Source organism: Nannobrachium achirus (genome assembly GCF_963921795.1).
Source record: "Nannobrachium achirus genome assembly, chromosome: 11".
NCBI classification, from domain to species: domain Eukaryota; kingdom Metazoa; phylum Chordata; class Actinopteri; order Myctophiformes; family Myctophidae; genus Nannobrachium; species Nannobrachium achirus.
In genome coordinates, this window is record NC_137820.1 from 18,979,687 (window position 1) to 19,000,082 (window position 20,396).

Here is a 20,396-nt window from a genome sequence, read left to right on the forward strand (position 1 = left end):
GGTTGGATTGGGCTGTCTGGAGAGACTGTGGTAACCATTATCAATCATACTGTATATTTATTTGTTGACAGAATAAGTCGACTCATGTGTCTGTTTCCCAGTAGGTTAGCTAGCTAGCTAGTGTGGCACGGTGGATGAGTGCACTCAGGTTAGCATTAGGGCATTCACGAATAGTGATTTTTAGTATTCAAATTATTTGTCCTCAAAGTATTCGAATAGTCGAATATTCTACAGGACTGGCCAAACTGTCAAATATTAAGTAAGCAAGAGGCAAACATTGTGGAAATAGCCGATCGCGTTGCGAGGCGTTGTGAGCATGTAGATCTGCTATTTTCACAATATTTATCTGTGGAACCAAGTCACATTAATACCTACAATTCCAAGTGCTTGTCAGGGTAGGGGTCCCTAATTCAAATATGTTTATTTTGGGGGTCACAGCCTAAAAAGGTTTGAGAACCCCTGGTATAGAGCATTAACAAATTCATCCACCAGGGGCATTGACAACTCATTTTTATGACTTCCTATCTCGCCAAGAGAAAACAATAAAAAAAATAAAAATAGAAATACGCGAATATTCGACTTCGGTAAACAACGTCGAATAGTGACTTTTGATATTCGAATCTTCGAATATTGGAATATTTGGTGAATGCCCTAGTTGGCATATCGCATGACATTTCCACCACTCGAGCCCCTCTTTAGAGAGAGAAAATGTCTCTGGTGGTGGCCTGGGGGGGCGTGGGAAAGCCTGTAGGCCCTCTTGTTGTCACTCTCCCAGAGTAGGGTTTCAGCCGGTGGAATGCTGTGGCTGAGGGCACGGCATTCCCCTCGTTCTTGAGGTGCTCATGCCGGGCTACAGGGATGACAGGGGCAGTGCCCTGTCTAATGTCTGTCTCAGCATGCGCACCGACGCGCCCGCAACCACTCGCGGAAACCCGAGCTCCCCTTGACGTCTGCCCCTGTTAGCACTCACACCACCACCAGGTGGAAAGATATCCTCGCTCCTCCTCGACAACATTTCTGACAACTTCTTAATCTCTTGTGATATATATATATATATGCACGTGTTTGCCAAAGTAAAATTACCATATAGAGCAGGGTTCCCCAATAGGCGGCCCGCGGGCCATTTGCGGCCCGCGGGGGGCAACTGTCTGGCCCCCACCAACCCCAGTAATAATGGTGGTATAAGAGCAGCAACAACACTAGTATATCGTCGTTGTCGGGTGGAAATCTCGTATCTCCAAATTTGTACGTTCTTTCGCAAATCCTACAAGGCCGTCGCACAAAAGTAGTGAAAACAGCAGATCTACATGTAGATCGGCTGTTTTCACTAGTTCAAATCATTTTTAAAACTAGAAGCTCGGCCGCCCTTCGGGCGGCCGAGCGTCTAGTCGGCGACCTGGCCAACTCGGGAACAATGTAAATAGGGAATGAATGCCCCGCCCTTTAATGCAAACCCCATTATACCTGTTGTCATAGGATCCGTTTTGACCATCTGTTTGCGTGTGTCCATTTATGCCCATATATGGAGAGATATGTCTGTCTACGTCCATTTTCTGCCCATATATGGAGATCTCTGTACCTGGTTTGACCATCTGTTTGCCTGTGCCCATTTATGCCCATATATGGAGTTTGCGACCTGGCCAACTCGGGAACGATGTAAATAGGGAATGAATGCCCCACCCTTTAATGCAAATCCCATTATATGGAGATCTCTGTATCTGTCTGTGTCCCTTTTATGCCCATATACTCTATCTGTGTCCATCTTTTATGCCCATATGCCCATATATGGAGATCTCAGTCTGTGTCCCTTTTATGCCCATATATCTGCGTCCATTTTATGCCCATATGCCCATATATGGAGATCTCTGTATCTGCCCATATGCCCATTCTCTGTATCAGTCTGTGTCCCTTTTATGCCCATATACGGAGATATCTGTCATGGAGATTTCAGTCTGTGTCCCTTTTATGCCTATATATCTGTCTGTGTCCCTTTTATGCCCATATACGAATGCAAACCCCATTATATGGAGATCTCTGTATCTGTCTGTGTCCCTTTTATGCCCATATACTCTATCTGTGTCCATCTTTTATGCCCATATGCCCATATATGGAGATCTCTGTATCTGCCCATATGCCCATATATGGAGATCTCAGTCTGTGTCCCTTTTATGCCCATATATCTGCGTCCATTTTATGCCCATATGCCCATATATGGAGATCTCTGTATCTGCCCATATGCCCATTCTCTGTATCAGTCTGTGTCCCTTTTATGCCCATATACAGAGATATCTGTCATGGAGATCTCAGTCTGTGTCCCTTTTATGCCCATATATCTGTCTGTGTCCCTTTTATGCCCATATACGGAGATATATCTGTCTGTGTCCCTTTTATGCCCATATACGGAGATATCTGTCGGGTCGAGGCAAGGCCCCTGTATTGCCCATATATGGAGATCTCTGTATCTGCCCATATGCCCATATATGGAGATCTCAGTCTGTCGGGTCGAGGCTAGGCCCCTGTATCGAGAAGCTAACCGCTGCAGCCTGCGGGAAGTCTGCATGCAGCATGTCTGCAGACGTGGGTCTGAAGACACGGGTTTGCAGACCCCATACTACTTGACTGCCCCCTAGTGCTTCGGTGACTGTGCAGACATTGTAGTCACTTGGACAGGGCGTTTATCGTGGGCTTGCCCAGGCCTTACGGCCTGGGCATAAATAGAACGATTGCATTCACCACGGCTTCGTAACTCGCGCGGCGCTCCGCCGGCCGCGCGGCCCTGGCCCGCTCTTCGCGGCCACTCGCGCCTGCGGCGCTCGGGGGCGAAGAGCAGGACCAAGGTCCGCTGGCCTTCGCGCCGCTTGCAATGTCGTGGACAATCGAGCGGCTCCGCCTGGAGCTAAGGCTGCCACTGGGAGCAGTAGAGAGGTTGACCTGGGTCTGCAGTGCTGGGTCTGCAAACAGGTCTGCACTGCAGACCTGTTTGCAGACCCAGGTCTCGCAGACGCCTTCCCGCAGGTTGCAGCAGTTACTACTTGCCTGTATCTGCCTGCAGTGATGTCACAATGACTCAGCGCTTGCGCCCGGCACTGCAGTGATGTCACAATGAGTCAGCGCGTGCGCCGATTTTGCACCGATTTCCGCATAAGGAGATTCCGAACGTTTCGCGCCGGTTAGGGAAAACCGCGCGTCGGGTCGGGCCGAGGCCCGGCACTGCACTCCGTGCCGCGGCGGGGAACGCGCGTGCCGAATCTGAAGCCGGTGGGACGAACGGTTCTCGAGATACGCAGATTACAAACACACACGCAGAGACTTCTCGCATTTATAGATAGATGATAAATTCAAAATGAACGGTTTTGGACATACAAGAGTTTCACCCGACAACGACGAAAACTGTCACTGGAGTAGTGGGAACGCCACCGTCGCCCCCTGCAATGTTGTGGCCCTCGGCTTGGTACCCTAGACATAATTCGGCCCTTAGGGAAAACTAATTGGGGAACCCTGATATAGAGGGTATGCGCATGACATCATCATCATACCAGGAAGTTACGCGGAACGCCTACTGAGTGGCAAAAAAAAAAACGACTTTCTTGACAGCCCATCCATGGAAAAAGAAAAGTCCTATCTGATTGCGTTAAACCACATTAAACTCACTTTGCAACTCACTTTGCCACTCGATTTGCCATTCACTTTATGCTGTGGTTTTTCTACGGGAAATAGCTGATATACAAGACCCCACTGGACCCCACTTTGAAAACCACCCCGCTACATTACATGAACCCTCTCTTAACCTCATTGTGACCTCTCTCTATCTCTCTCCCCCTCATCAGGATGTATGCATTCTCAGCCATTGACAACCAGCACCTGCAGCTCCTATGGGACTGGAACCAGCACAACCTGACCATCAAGGCCGGACGCCTGTTCTTCCGGCAAAACCCCAAACTGTGCATGTCAGAGATCCACAAGATGTGGGAAAAGACGGGCATCGCCGAGAAGCCGCAGGAGGGCGACTTCCGTAACAATGGCGATAGAGCAAGCTGTGAGTGCTTGTAGATCTGCTATTTTTGAAAAATCATGCATTTTCTTTGCTTTGAATATATCTTTTTAAAAGCAAACATTTGTAACTCAAATATTTGCTTCTGGGTGGGTCCCTGTAACAACATATTTTGAGATGGGGGTTCGCGGCCAAATACCGGTACATGTAATTTTGGGGGTCCTTGACATGAAAAAGTTTGAGAACCGCTGATTTGGAAGAAGGATTTAGAAGACATTTATGGAGTCAAAAAATATATTTTTGACCCGAATATAAAAGAGCAGAACTACAAGCTCCCAGTGAGCTTGTATATCTGATATTTTCTAATAGTTAAAGCATAAAATAATGGTTAAAGTGGTTTGTCTGTCTGTCTGTCTGTCTGTCTGTCTGTCTGTCTGTCTGTCTTACTGTCTGTGTTTGGACATTCAGACAGCTGCAGTGTAGTGCAGTGCTGTAGTGTGTGCATGTTTATCCTAGCAATGTTCTTGCCCTGTCATTGCAGGTGAAAGCCACATACTGAAGTTCAAGTCCAACAGCACCACAAGCAACCTGATCAAACTCACCTGGGAGCGCTACCGACCGCCAGACTACAGAGATCTGATCAGCTTTGTAGTTTACTACAAGGAGTCGTGAGTACAGCACTGCACAGTACATTGTTGAGCTCACAACAACGCCTCGCATCTATTTTCACTTAAAATAAGAACGAAAGATAACAACGTACATGGATTCCACCCTACAGCGACGTTAAGGAGATCTGTGTGCTTCTGTGATCACAGTAACTGACACTCTCTGGTGTAGGTTCAGCTTTATTGTCACATCACAGGTTTGCTGAAGTAAAGAAGTGGGTGCATAGTTCCCTTCCTATGGTTATTTCCATAGAAGAAAGAGACGGAAGAAGATAGGGGGGAGATCAAGCAAGAAAACAAATATATCTACATACCTGTATTTACACGTTTACACATAATACACATCCGTCGGTTATGACAGCAGACCTGTGTGTCAGGACAAATTATTTTGAGGCGTCCCAAGATGATTAACTTAATGTACAACATTGTTTTCTCTCTCAACAGTAAACAAACCAACATAATGTTTAAGTGTATAGACAGAGGGTATCTCTGCACACCTCTAGAGGCAGAAATTGTGAAAATAGCCGATCTACATGCTCACAACGCCTCAAGGCGTTGTGAGCATGTAGATCGGCTATTTTCACAATAGAACCGTGTTACACAAAATGTAATTCCTCAACTCTCAGTGCTCGTAAAATATGATTATTTTGGGTGTCGCGGCCAGCAAAGGTTGAGGACCACTGTGTTATGACAATGGAACACGCTGATGTACTGTTTGACTCTTTGTCCATACCAGCCCCTTCCAGAACATCACGGAATTCGACGGCGCGGACGGCTGCGGCTCCAACAGCTGGACCATGGTGGACGTGGACCTCCCTCAGGACAAGACGGACCCCCGGGTGCTCCTCAAGGGCCTGAAGCCCTGGACCCAGTACGCCATCTTTGTCAGGGCCATCACCCTGCGGGTGGAGGACAAGCACACCGTCGGGGCCAAGAGCGACGTGCTCTACATCCGCACCAGCCCGTCGCGTAAGACTGACCGCGTGCAATAGCGCCAGACCAATATGCAGTGTTGGGGATGTTAACTAAGTTACATTTTGCTGTGACTTGCTGGTAACTGAGTTACTTTCGTATTTCTGTAACTCGTCAAGTAACTGAGATACTTTTTGGGTCATTTTTTTGGCTCGAGTTACAAGAAGTTACAAGCGAAGTTATAATTTTACATTTAAGTTTTGTGAAGATTGACGATCAAATGCCCAGATTTTTTTTTTTTCATTTTTTTTTTTCACTTTATTTTAGGAACACAGATGTTTACTAAAGAAAATGTCAACCTTTTTGAAATAAAACATAAAACTCAGTTGAGAGGCATATTTCTGCTGGCATGTGACTTTTTTTGTAGAATATGATATTTTGTTTCATGTACACCAAATGTACATTCTCAATTTAATGCTGAAAAAAAGTAACTCAAGTTACTCAAGTTACTTTTTCTATGTAACTTGAAACTTTATAGGTTATATTTCTCTAGGGGTATAACTTTAACTTGATCAAGTTACTGCCATGGTGAGTTACTTGTAACTGTACAAGTTACGCTTTCAAAGTAACTTCCCCGACACTGCCAATATGTCGCTTAATGTTTGGCTTGCAATGTGTCGCATTGCCCCACATTGTTAGCTTGTAGACTAGCTATTTGTATTACATTTTAATAAGGCTTAAGTGGTTAAATAAAAAAAAATTGCGACCGTCAGGTATGTATGAAAACGTCCAGCTCATGTACCGTGAGTCACACTCATGTGTCCGTCACGCTCATGTCCGTGAGTCACAGAACATTTTGTTACCTATCGACTTTAGTTCCTCCCTCCCATTCCGTCCATGAAGGCAGGTCACAAAAGGTTGTGAGTAACACATTTGGTGTAACACTCACCCACATGGGTCTGTGGCGTGTCGCTGATTGGCTCTCACATGAATTGCCAGAAGCACTGTTGTTTCAATGCGACCTGACGGTCACTTCTCTGCCTTAGGGCGTCTTACTTGCATATAAACGTATATTGTATATACTAAGTTAGATGTTCTCAAATAAATAGAAACTTTAGGCCGGTCCGAAGCCCTTGTTCAGTTGTCGGCCTGGTTCACTGTATGGGCGCCACTGAGAAATGCCAGGGCAGCCTTTTTTCAATTGCTAACGTTACCTAACATCTGCCTTTACTACAGAGCCATCGATGCCAAAGGATACCCGCGCGTACGCCAACTCCTCCACCAAGCTGGTGGTGAAGTGGGCGCCTCCACTCTCCCCCAATGGCAACCTGACCTTCTACCTGGTCCGTTGGCAGCAGCAGCCCGAGGACAGGGAACTCTACCTACACAACTACTGCTCCAAAGGTCTTCAGTACATTTATTCATCATAACCTCTTCTCCATGATGCCTTTACTTCATGAACACCTCTCAATCTCTCTCTCTCTCTCTCTCTCTCTCTCTCTAAACCAGGGGTCTTCAACAGGGGGTCCAGGACCCCTAGGGGGTCCTCAGAGTTACTACAAGGGGTCCTCCAAATGTTTTTGTGATAGAAATTAACCACTTGAACCCTATAGTGTCCATATTCTGAGAACTTTAGCCAAAAATAGCAGATCTACAAGCTCACAACGCCTCGCAGCGCGAGGCGTTGTGAGCTTGTAGATCGGCTATTTTTGGCAAAGAGGTTTGGTGTAGAGGGGAAAAAGAGCAGACTAAGTACAGAATGAAAGGTCAAGTTTATTAAGTATTAACGGCTCAAGTGTAAATATCTGAAAATACAAATTTACATGAATCCAAAATACACTGATGATTGTGCTGTCAAACAATGAAACTAAATCTATGGAAAGGTTGTGGGGGTCCCAGCTTCATCTCTCTTTCAACTAAGGGGTCCTTGGCCTGAAAACGTTGAAGACCCCTGCTCTAAACTATACCTTGGGAGCATCAATTGGTGTGTGCGGACTCTTTTTTATTCTTGTTCGTGTACTGTTTTTTGGTTCCAGCACCCAGACTAGTAGGCTTTGGATGTGCGTGTCTTTTGGCAGTTTTTCAGCCTCTGTTTCAACTGAATGCTAAATGATAAGCATTTACGAGAAACTCCGCCCTTACTGCAGAGCTTCTCATCATCTGAGTTGTGAAACTGCATTGCTATAGATCTCTATTCTGACAGGTAGTTCAAGGGGATTACCACTCATTTTGAACAAGGTTCCACGCTGCTCTGCTGTTTAGATCAGGACAAGGGTCATGTCATGTGGTCAGCGATGTTTGGACGATGTTCTGCGCTCTCTGGCACGCCCTCTAGGCGGCCCCGCAGACAATGCATGGTGAATCTCAACTCCAGCTGAATACAATTAGGACTCGTTTGAGCTTTTTCCAGACAATTTAATTATATTATACAAGTGCTACGTCTTGGGAAAGAGAATATATTATAACCAAATGCCATTATAAACTACCAGGATTTACTTGCATAGCGAGTTTTCTTTCCTTTGCTCGGAACTGCAGAAGGTGGAAAACCGTTGCAACATACAGTAGATCCCCCTTATGCCCCCCCCCCCATGTAACATGTTACATGTTACATAGTAATGACATTGTTATAATCCCGAAAATGAGTAGTAATCCACATTAATTGCATTGTCCCAGACAGATAATGTCCCTGTTACTAAGCTAGAATAAAAAGTACTTTGGAGACATTTTTTTTAAAGATGTGTTTATTGTCTCTTTGGTTTTTCTGATATTTTCTTTTTCATGTCAGCTTCCCTGTCCTCAATGTATATAGTTCATATTTTTATTTTGTATTTTATTTCCTTTTTTATGTTTTTTGTCCATGTGAATTCACTTTAAGTGCAACTTGATTGTTAAAAAAAGAAAGAAAATGGAAGGTACTTTAGGAAGAGTTTTATCCTCTACCAATGTTATACATGCATATATATATAGATGGAATTTTGTGACAGGATGTACATACATTTTCCTAAATAAAGAATTGCAAAAAAAAAAAGTACTTTGGTTCCCAGGAACCCGACCCACCAGTGCCATACAAGATGTATTACGATCAGGTGTACACACCTGTTGAACGATGTTGTACTGAACTCTCCTGTTCTTCTTTTGCAAACAGAACTGAAGATGCCTATCCGCATCTCGGCCACGGGCCTCTCGGACACGGAGGAGCACACCAAGCCCACCAAGTCGGACCTGGCCGGGGGCGAGAAGGGTCCGTGCTGCGTCTGCCCCAAGACCCCCGAGGAGAAGGACCGAGAGAAGGACGAACGAGTCTTCCTGAAGGTCTTCGAGAACTTCCTTCACAACGCCATCTTCCTGCCCAGGTACAGCATCAAGCTGCTAACGTTTTTTGCCACGATCCCCGCCCAGGGCATGGACCTCCTCCGAGCGACCTCCTTCACCGTCGTTTAAAACATTTAGGCCTAGGATTATTGAATGCTTTAACCAGTGAAAAATAGCAGATATACAAGCTCACAGCGCGGCACCGAGTGCCACGCTGCGAGCTTGTAGATCTGCTATTTTTGAAAAAGTCGTGAAAACGTGTGCAAATCTTTGAATATATGTATTTTCAAAGCAAACGTTTGTAACTAAAATTTTGCTTCTGGGGGGTCCCTGGAACTAAATATTTTGAGATGGGAGTCCGTGGCCAAATAAATATCATTTTGGGGGTCCTTGACATGAAAAGGTTTGAGAACCACTGACATAGTAGTCTCTCAAGAACAGGCTGACTGAGCTCCAGTTAAGTGAAAAGGACCTTTTCTTTGACGATGGCTAGAGCCAGATTGCTGACATAGAAACATAGGTTTTTCAAAAAACCTTAGAAGGATTCAAAAGACACTTATAGAATCGGGTACAAATTCAAATTTTCACGATTTTTCAAAAATAGCAGATCTACAAGCTCACAGGCTCGCAGCTTGTAGAGCTTGTAGAGTGCTGTGAGCTTGTATATCTGTTATGCTTTAACTATTTTTCAATAGTTAAAGCATAACATAATGATACACATTTACACAATAATGTGTACCCGTTATAAATGGTTTAACAGCTCCCCGTTTCCCAGACCTCCTCCTCTCCTCATCAAAGGGCCATGCTGTGGGCTTGTTTTGATTTTACCGTAAAGGTTAAAAATGAGGAGAGGGGGTGGTGGGGTGGCCGGGGGGGGCGCTGTGGGGGCCTGGCAGGATCTGAGACCCGCTTTGTCAGGTCGCGCTGATGAGGAGACCCGCTGAGCGCTGGATCCAAAAGCACCGCCTCGCGTTCTTGTCGTGCTCTCCATTGCCACGGCAACGGCGGCACGGAGATATGTTAGGACCCTTAGCAGGCAGCAATTTAGGCAGCGCAAACAAACCCAGCAGAGAGACGTGATTAACCCGTTCAGAACGGGGTACACTATATTGTGTATCGTTGTTTTATGCTTTAACTATTGAAAAATAGCAGATATACAAGCTCACAGCCGCGCTGCGAGCTTGTAGATCTGCTATTTTTGAAAAAACGTGAAAATTTGAATTTGGACCCGATTCTATGAGTGTCTTTTGAATCCTTTCAAGATTTTTTGAAAAACCCTATGTTTCTATGCCAGTAATCTGGCTCTAGCCATCGTCAAAGAAAAGGTCCTTTTCACTTAACTGGAGCTCAGTTTAGTCTGTTCTTGAGAGACTACTATGTCAGTGGTTCTCAAACCTTTTCATGTGAAGGACCCCCAAAATGACATGTATTTGGCCACGGACCCGCATCTCAAAATATTTCGTTCCAGTTACCACCCAGAAGCAAAATTTGAGTTTGAAACGTTCGCTTTAAAAATACATATATTCAAACATTTGCAACACATTTTCACGACTTTTTCAAAAATAGCAGATCTACAAGCTCGCAGCGCGGCACTCGGTGCCGCGCTGTGAGCTTGTATATCTGCTATTTTTCACCGGTTAAATCATTCAACAATTCTAGGCCTAAATGTGATTAAGGGGGTCTGAAAGGCCCTGGTTTTTGTATTCCTCACATCTGTGTTGTGTCTTACCTTGCTTGTGGCCGTGGATGTTTTACAGTTTCAAAGACTCAAGGCCCCCCTTTTCCTTCTCCCACACACTCGCTTCTTTTCTTATATACACAACCCCTTGCACACGCATGCATGTAAGTGTGTGTGTGCGCGCGTGGTTGAGAGTGTGTTTGTGTGTCGGTGGTGTGCCGCTCGCCGCCTCACCAAAGCATTCATTTGAGGACAATTTGGAGTGTTGACGCACTTGTTAGTTTCAGCTGTGCGGCCTCAGCAGGTACCTGATAAATCCATATCTTAATGCGCTACACCAGTGTCTCTAGTGGATTCAGCTGGTACTGTGCAGCAAAATCATGTTTGTCATGTAGAACAGGGGTCTTCAACGTTTTCAGGCCAGGGACCCCTTAGCTGAGAGAGAGATGAAGCAGGGACCCCCCCCCCCCCCACTACGTATTGTATAAAATTGTGTTGCAGATTCAAAATGTTCATAGATTTCTTAGACAGCTTAGACTTGTTTGTCATCATGTTGGAGTAATGTGTGTTTTCAGACATTTAACCACTTCAAATACTGCTCTTCTTTTCCCTCAACAAACCTCTTTGCCAAAAATAGTTCATCTACAAGCTGCGAGGCGTTGTAAGCTTGTAGATCTGCTATTTTTGGCTAATGTTCCACTCAGAATAGGGATGCTAGGGTTCAAATGGTTAATGTACCAATTCTTTTGTATTATTTTCAAACATACATAGAAATCTATGTTTTTGTAGCGCAAAAGTCTGGATATTGCGTCCTTCTCCTTTCCTTCTACGGTTCTTATTGAATTGGATCAACATGGCATTGACCAGAGAATAACAAAACAATGCATTCTATTGTAATTATCCTTTTATATGGCAGGCTGTGTTGGTTTGTTATACACAGTGGTTTTTAGCTCAAGACCCAAAAGAGAAATTAGACGTTTGCCCGTGACCCAAACTAATATGTTTGAAAGGTTTGAACTGATGAATACTTGTAATTCTTTGTTCAAATGTTTGAATTAATATTAACTAGCCCTTACCCGTTCAAAGATATGAGCTCCAAAATGATGTGCAGTGTGTGGGTTATGGGATGTGCACTGTGCACACAGTATATGAGGGATGGAAAGTAACTTTAACTGGTGCTTGCATGATGTAGGAGCATCAATGTAAGAAACCCGTTTCGTTTAATGGCTACAGAGATACTGAGTGATAGAAACCTTTTTCTTTTCTATATAAACCATTGAACCCTAGCGTCCATATTCTGAGAACTTTAGCCAAAAATAGCCGATCTACAAGCTCACAATGCCTCGCAAAGAGCTTTGGTGTAGAGGGGAAAAAGAGCATACTAAGTACAGAGTGAAAGGTCAAGTTTATTAAGTATTGACGGTTCAAGTGGTTAAATATCTGAAAACACAAATTGACATGAATGCAAAATACACTGCTGTCAAACAATGAAACTATGGAATCTCTGAAAAGGTTGTGGGGGTCCCTGCTTCATCTTTCTCTCAACTAAGTGGTCCTTGGCCTGAAAACGTAGAAGAACCCTGGTATAGCTGTCCAGGAGACAGGCGGGTGGCAGCTCCGTGGTCTGCACCACGGGGGGTTAAGGCTGCGTGTTTGCAAAGGCCTCCACTGTAACAGAGCCAGCATTATCACACACACACACACACACTCTGCTCCGCCGAAAAGGCCCCGGATTTCGGAGAAGGTTTTTTCAAAAGTTCAGGGTTTAGAGAGCCGGGGGTGAGGGAGGAAAACAGAAACAGAAAGAAGAGGAAATGTTTTCCATTTCTGTACCCCCTCCACTCGGCGCTCCATTCTCCTCCCTCCTCTCCTCACACGCTCCCCTTTGTCTACGGGCTTTTGGGTTTTCGGAGTGAGCCAGCTGCCAGGAAATGTACAGCGAAGCCATCTGGAATTTAAATGAATGAGGGAAGAGGGAAGATCCCCATCGAGCTGGCCAGGGAGCCTCGACAGACGGGTGGAAAGAGAGGAAGGCAGACTGATTGACTGGAGGAGAGAATAGTTACACACAGTTACACACAGTTACACACAGTTACACACACACACACACACACACACACACACACACACACACACACACACACACACACACACACACACACAGCAAGGAGGAAGGTTATCCGTCTGTATGCCTAGGGGACCTTCTGGTATATTCAGTCTGCAACAGCTGACTGGTCAATTACAGCCCCTGTTACCTGCTGCTGTAATGCGTGATGATACAGACAGGATGCGATGATGGATTTAATTAGGATGTGCCGTATATTGTTTTTATTAATGATCGCTCAAAAAAGCTTGACACATTTTAACTCATCGTTCATGCTCATCATCCCAGACTCTTCCAGATGTTTTCAGACTCTTTTTTTTAGAGGCTGCTGCAGTTAGTTGTTAACCCATTTTATGCTTTAACTATTGAAAAATAGCAGATATACAAGCTCACAGCGCGGCACTCGGTGCCGCGCTGCGAGCTTGTAGATCTGCTATTTTTGAAAAACATGAAAATCGTGAGAATTTTGAATCCTTCTAAAATTTTTTGAAAAACCTATGTTTCTATATGTCAGCAATCTGACCAGCCATCGTCAATGAAATGTCCTTTTCACTTAACTGGAGCTCAGTTAGTCTGTTCTTGAGAGACTACTATGTCAGTGGTTATCAAACCTCTTCATGTGAAGGACCCCCCAAAATGATATTTATTTCGCCACGGACCCCCATCTCAAAATATTTAGTTCCAGGGACCACCCAGAAGCAAAATCTGAGTTACAAACGTTCGCTTTGAAAATGTATTAAAAGATTTGCACAAATTTTTACGACTTTAAAAAAAATAGCAGATCTACAAGCTCGCAGCGCGGCACTCGGTGCCGCGCTGTGAGCTTGTAGATCTGCTATTTTTCACTGGTTAAAGCATTCAATAATATGTTTGAGGCTTAGCGTTTAATGATGTTCTGTTCTGTTCTGGCCGAAGACATTGCCCAGATTCACTCAGGTGTCATTTTTCTCAGAGGCCACTATTTGTGGTGTTTGAGTGTGGTCAGTAGAGCATTGGTTCTCAAAGTGGGGTCCGGGGACACCAGGGGTCTTTGAGGGAGTTCCAGGGGGTCCCCAGCTAAATCATAGATGGGAACCAAATGGACAAATGGTCCGCGGGCTAATAAGTGTCAATTTGGGGGTCCTGGGCATGAAAAAGTTTGAGAAGTTTTTTTTTTATCACCTTGTCGCCCACTTTAATTGTGAAGTTCTCGACCTTTTCGAGGTTATGATTTGATCCAAAGAGGATGGACTCAGTTTTTCCCAGGTGAATTGATAATTTGTTGTCGTTAAGCCATGTGTAGATCTTACTTAGTTCAGAGTTGAGTGTTTTTTCAACCTGCAAGGGGTCCTTGCCGTGCGGACGTGAGGAGATGACTCATATGATGTGAACTTGGACACCGGCTCTAGTCACTCACATCAGTCACTGCAGTTCAGTTCAGGATTGTTGAAACTCTCATTTGGTAGGACTTCCCCTCTTGCGCTAAATCTATCTATGGCAGGCAGAGAAATCAGAGCCCCAGAGTTTCCCCATGTCCCATCTGGCTTGGGCCACCTATTCTCAGCCGGGTCTGGCCATCTCCCTTTGTCCTCTTTAACACCACTTTTTCCATAGACCTGCCCAGGATTGACTATTGAGTGCCAGTCGGACTCATGCTAGCCTCCATGTGCTGAGTGGGTCATTACAGCCAGTCTTCAGAACCGTTTGGTGCATTGTTAACAGTAACTGATAGTTTGGAGCGCTGGATCTCGGATTCTACTGCGCCAGACAAAACTGTTGGAATGGAATGTTGACAGGGGTGTGCGATTGCTACTGGTCTTTCCCACAGATTTGTGTGTGTCTCGATTTTTCCACTGCAAGTGTATTCACTCTCTCTCTCTCTCTCTCTCTCTCTCTCTCTCTCGGGTGTCTGCGTGCTCCGTCGAAAGAGACTCTCGAGATCGGCCCTGTTCAGCAACGTCTTTGTTAGAATCTTAGCACTTTGTCAAAATCAACATGTAGTTTCAATCCTTTGCTGCGGTCCTCTTTTTGTTACAGCTCATTTTATCCGTCAGCCAGTTCAAAACATCCACCAAACACAGATCATCACGGTGTTCCATAATAGTGTGTCTCACCTCTTTAGGCTGTAACAGTTTCCTTGCCACTCCTTTGGATCAATAGGCCTTTCATTTTCCCACTCAGTCGGAGCCAGCCCCCCCCTCTCTTTCTCCCTCTTTCTCTCTTGCTCTCTCTCTGTCTCACCCCTCCACCTCAGTCGACCGCCCTGTCCGTTCGATTGTTGACTTCTTGCAAAGAGACACATAGCGAGCCAATCGTTATGCTGCCAAAGTTAATCGTCGTGTCTGCTGAACGTAAATCTGAGGCGTACCTTCTCTGCAGCAGCGTCCCATAACGGCCCTGCTGTGGGGTCGTGCGGGGCCGTCTGTGGCCTTGCAGCATCTTTATGAGCTGCTGCCGCCTGCCCGTCCTACCAGTGTCCAGCCACAGCCAGCTCCAACGTCTCTGCCATCATCTGTGGCTGTCTGTCCGGCGTCGACCTTACTGCCGACCTTACAGTCCCCAGCCTCTCCCATTAAGCGGTGAAAAACAGCCGTGGTCCTCATGACTCAGGTTTATGCGTTTGCTGTCGTCCCCCAGTTGAAATGTGTGGTGTCATTACTAGTGACTTTTATACGGGGAAGAAGTGCCCAAGGATGCGCCAGCCGCCGTCTATGGCTTGTATTCCCCTGGCGGACGCTGTTATTGTGCAGTGGTCAGTGTAAGATACATTTCAGTCAGTGTTTGTCTGAGAGTCTCTCGCTCTCACTCTCTCGCTCTCTCTCGCTCTCGCTCTCACTCTCGCCATTTTTCTCAGTTCATCTCGCTAGGATCTCTCTGACCTCATTCCTCTCCATAGGGAGCAGCGGACTGCAGCTGGACACACGACACGCACGCACACACACACACACACACACACAAGCACGTACACACACACACGTACACACACACACGCACACACACACACACGCACACAGGGGCGTCACAAGGGGTAGGAAAGTGGGACTGAGTTACTGGGGCCCATAAGGTGGAGGGGCCCCGGCCCCCAATAACTTTATCTATTGAAAAATGGCAGATATACAAGCTCACAGCGCGGCACCGAGTGCCGCGCTGCGAGCTTGTAGATCTGCCATTTTTGAAAAGTTGTGAAAATGTGTGAAAATCTTTGAATATTATGTATTTTTTAAGCGAACATTTCTTGACATAGATTTCTTGCACACATTTTCACGATTTTTCAAAAATAGCAGATCTACAAGCTCACAGCGCGGCACCGAGTGCCGCGCTGTGAGCTTGTATATCTGCTATTTTTCAATAGTTAACATTCATGGGGGGCCCGCAGTGAATCCTTGTACCCAGGGCTCAGAATTTGGTGTGACGCCCCTGCACACACACACACACACACACACACACACACACACACGCACACACACACAATTCCGCATACTGAAGGACTAACTGTACTGATACTTTACTGCTGCCAACTCCACCTGTTCCAGTGAGCTCTCTTCAGCTTTCAAAAGTTATTGCCGTCTTTAAAAACAATCTACCGTACATGCATAGTTATGTTTCTTCGAGAACACGTTCTTGTCCTCTATTATTTATGCTTCGACAAAAATAAGTATTTTTTTCCCAATGTCGAGCGTCATTTGTAGTTTTACCCCTTGCTGTCTTTTACCTTCACCACAGTATATGCCTCACCATGAAGTAACCGTTCTCATGACTGTTCTGTGCCACTTCCTCTTCCAGACCGCCAGACCGTCGCCGCAGGGACATTTTCGGCGTGGCTAACGGCACTCTGTCGCGCGAGGCCAGGGGAAACACCTCCACCCCCGGCTTGGAGGGGAACAGCACCGACGGGGTCCCTCCCCTCGTTGACTTCCCCTTCGCGGAGGACCGGAGCACGACGGAACACATAGAGGTCAACAACCTGCATCCCTTCACGGTCTACCGCATCGACATCCACGCCTGCAACCAGGAGGTGCGCCGATGCAGCGCCGCGGCCTTCGTCTTCTCCAGGACCAAACCTGCAGGTGAGAAACACAGCGGAAGCTCGATGTCATCGGAGAACAGGAGCACAGAATGCTTGAGCATTCTTTTTTTTTAAACAATATATTTATTGTTTTTAATCTTTTCACAGATATTGCAACATATCCTCGTTGTCGGGTGGAAACCTTGTATGTCCAAAACTGTCCATTTTGTATTTATCATTTAAAAAATGACCGTTCATTTTGTATTTATCATTTTAAAAAATTAACTAAACTAGTGAAAACAGCTGATCTATAAGCACACAACGCCTCTGCTGTTTTCACTTTTGTGCGACGGCCTTGTATGATGAAGCAGGGCTTTACTTTGCGAAAAAAACATACACATTTGAAACTTGGAGATACAAGGTTTCTGCCCGACAGTGACATACATTACATTACAAAGAAAACAATGACATACAAAAGTCACACAAAAGAAAAACAACAACAAGAACAACACTACTCCCCCCCCCTTGTTCAATCATTAAATGCCCCAAGTTACAGTTTTTAACATAATGAATGAAACGTCCCCATACCTCCTGAAACATATCTTGTTTGTCCTCAAGAATATATGTGATTTTTTCCAAAGGTAGACATAGAGACAATTCTCTGAACCACTGAGAAATACTTGGTTTGCCCAGACTTTTCCAGGATAATGCAATTACCCTTTTAGCTTGTGAAAGACAGATATCAATAAACATTTGTTCACTCCGTTTTAGTCTATGTCCATCTGGCTATAAGAGGCCAAGCAGAAGGAACTTTGGTCCATGCTTGAGCATTCTTCTTGAGAATAGTTGTAATATCTTCTGCAAACATGCTTGTTTGTGTGTGCGTGCGTGTCTGTGTTGTAACCCTATGCTATATACACAGGGCCAGGGGTATGTGCCTTTCAATATGCCTTTAAGTAGTTTCTACTTCATGTTCAGGTGGGGAGAAGCGTACGTGGCCACGCATGATACAGAGAAGTGATACGTTTTGTTGTTACGGATGATACTGAAGATACAACCCTGGCATGTCCATAGCCGTTCATTTCGCATTTTTCATTTTAAAAATGATTTAAACTAGTGAAAACAGCCGATCTACAAGCACACAACGCCTCGCACCGCGAGGCGTTGTGTGCTTGTAGATCTGCTGTTTTCACTACTTTTGTGCGACGGCCTTGCACAATGAAGCAGGGCTTTACTTTGCGAAAGAACATACAAATTTGAAACTTGGAGATACGAGGTTTCCACCCGACCAACGACGATATTTTAGTTTTAAGGAGTCCGTTCTCCAGCACGGACTCCTTACCTCTTTTTAGTATAGAACAAAATGAAGGATTACTCTGAAACGAAGAGGACGGTGGTTATAGTGTGCATGTGTGTGTGTTTGTGTCCCTCAGACAAGGCTGATGACATCCCTGGGAAGGTGATCCATGAGAGGGATGAGAAGGTGGAGGGTTGTGTTGTGCTGCACTGGCCAGAGCCCGTCAGGCCCAACGGCCTCATCCTGATGTATGAGATCAAGTTCCGTCTGGGCAATGAGGTAAGGTTTTTTTTTTTAGTTGATGATTCAACGCACATGACCCCCTCCCTCCCTCCCTCCCACACACACACACACACACTAGGGATGGGACGATATGAACATTTCACGTCACGATTATTGTGACAAAAGAAATCGCGGTTTACGATATTATCGCGATAATCAAAATCCATTATCCTGGGGCGGAACATTTGCCAAAAAAAACAGCCGATCTACAAGCTCACAACGCATCGTGTTGCGACGCGTTGTGAGCTTGTAGATCGGCTATTTTTTGGCAAAGACATTGATAGAGAGTGAAAAAAAGACTATCAAGTACGTATATTGTAAGTACCTTTTACCAATTATAGAGGGTTTAAATGGTACCGGATATGCAGCTCGGCAAATAAAAGGTGAATTGATCCCAGTGCATGACGGAGGACGATATCACAATAAACTAGAAGCAGTGCTCTTCCGAGCACAGGTCTCCACCAGGCTGTGCGTCCTGGTGGTGCTACTGTATAAATAATAGGCCAATGTAAAAAGGGTGGCATAATTATGTTCTTCACCTTAGACCTTTCATGGCAATCGGACGCTGCATGCATGATTTGAAGCATTGTGTTCCAAAAATGTGTTTTGCTAAAGTCTACCTGCTGGTGGAGCTATAACAGGCCAATGTGGAAAGGGTAGCATTTGTTCCTTGACATAGTGGGAATATGTGTGGCAAATTTCACGGTAATCGCAAGCTGCGTTGATGATTTGAGGCATTTTGTTCAAAAACGGAGCAATCCTGCAAACTTTGGAATAGCCAATCAGGATGGAATTGAAATATCAGACGGATCAGACTTGATCACATGACTATAGAGATACTGTGTACCGATTTGTGTTATTTTTTGAGAAAATCTCAAGGAATAATAGGAAAAAATGTGTTTTACATAAGTCGGCCCAAAGGTGGCGCTATAAAAAGCTGATGTGAAAAATGCAGGGAAAGGGTTTTTCCTTGGCCTCTAGGGAGTGCGCTTACAAAGTTTGAAACTGATCGGTTGAGTTATAGGTAAAACCACAAATCTGCCTGTTATAGCGCCACCATGAGGCTGATTTCAAAAAATTTAAGTGGCATTTCTTTCTCGACCTAGTGGGAACGTGTGTGCGCGATTTCATGATAATTGCACTTTGCGTTTGGGATTTGAGGCATTTTGTTCAAAACGGCTCAATCCTACAAATTTTGGAAGCCAATCTTAGCCAATCAGGATGGAATATGCAAAATCGGACAGATCCGTGTCGATCACATGACTGTCGAGATACTGCCTACCGATTTGTAGGATTTTTGGACAAAATCTGTAAGAGTAGTGCACAGAAATGTGTTTTGCGAACATCGTCCACTAGGTGGCGCTAGAAAAGGCCCATTTGAAAAAATAGGACAGAGGTTCTAGATTGGCATCCAGGGAATGCGTGTGCTCACTTTGGCAGCGACCGGGCCAACGACGACTGAGATTAGGTGCACACAAACTGCGAGGACACACGGACGCACGCACGCACGCACGGACGGACGGACGGACACACGGACGGACGAAGGGGAAAACATACTTTCCCCCATGCCTTCGGCTGGTGGAGACAATTAAATCTCCACGATACGATTATTGTGAGTGTTTTTTATCCCGATAAACGATAATATTGTTCATCGTCCCATCCCTAACACACACACACACACACACACACACATCGCTATATTGCCTGAAACCATGCATCAAAAGGAAGCGAGTGGACATTTCCTCTGGTCAAACTAAAGCCCTGCAGAATATTTAAACAGCCCCGACACCTGACACTTGACCTTGACCCCTCTGTGGCTGTGCAGCATTAACCTGAGTGCGTTTGTTTTTCCCCTCAGCCGGAGAAACACGAGTGTGTGTCACGGCAGCAGTACCGCGAGCACAGAGGAGCGCGACTGACCAACCTGGGCTCTGGGAATTATTCTGCACGCGTGCGCGCCACCTCTCTGGCGGGGAACGGATCTTGGACCGAAACCGTGTCCTTCTATGTGCCCCAACCCGCACGTACGGAGAAATGCTATGTTTTTTTTCCCCTTTACAGGGTTCCCATGGTCATGAAATTCCTGGAAATATTTTGAAATTGGAAAAATATTTTTCGGAAAAGTTTTGGAATTTATCAAGGGTCCTGGAAGGTCCTGGAAGAAATTGTC

The 20,396-nt window shown here is 45.4% G+C and overlaps 1 protein-coding gene across 1 annotated transcript in view; it reads left to right on the plus strand.

Moving 5' to 3' along the window:
* igf1ra (insulin-like growth factor 1a receptor) overlaps nt 1-20,396 on the plus strand; it is a gene marked incomplete at both ends in the record, with an annotated part of 148,875 nt that overhangs the window by 111,494 nt on the left and 16,985 nt on the right. The window contains 8 exons of the mRNA XM_080737362.1: nt 3,828-4,036; nt 4,533-4,659; nt 5,393-5,625; nt 6,805-6,972; nt 8,714-8,921; nt 16,425-16,708; nt 18,081-18,223; nt 20,085-20,250. Of these exons, the coding sequence (XP_080593488.1) occupies nt 3,828-4,036; nt 4,533-4,659; nt 5,393-5,625; nt 6,805-6,972; nt 8,714-8,921; nt 16,425-16,708; nt 18,081-18,223; nt 20,085-20,250 (1,538 nt within the window). The remainder of the gene's footprint in view (nt 1-3,827; nt 4,037-4,532; nt 4,660-5,392; nt 5,626-6,804; nt 6,973-8,713; nt 8,922-16,424; nt 16,709-18,080; nt 18,224-20,084; nt 20,251-20,396) is intronic.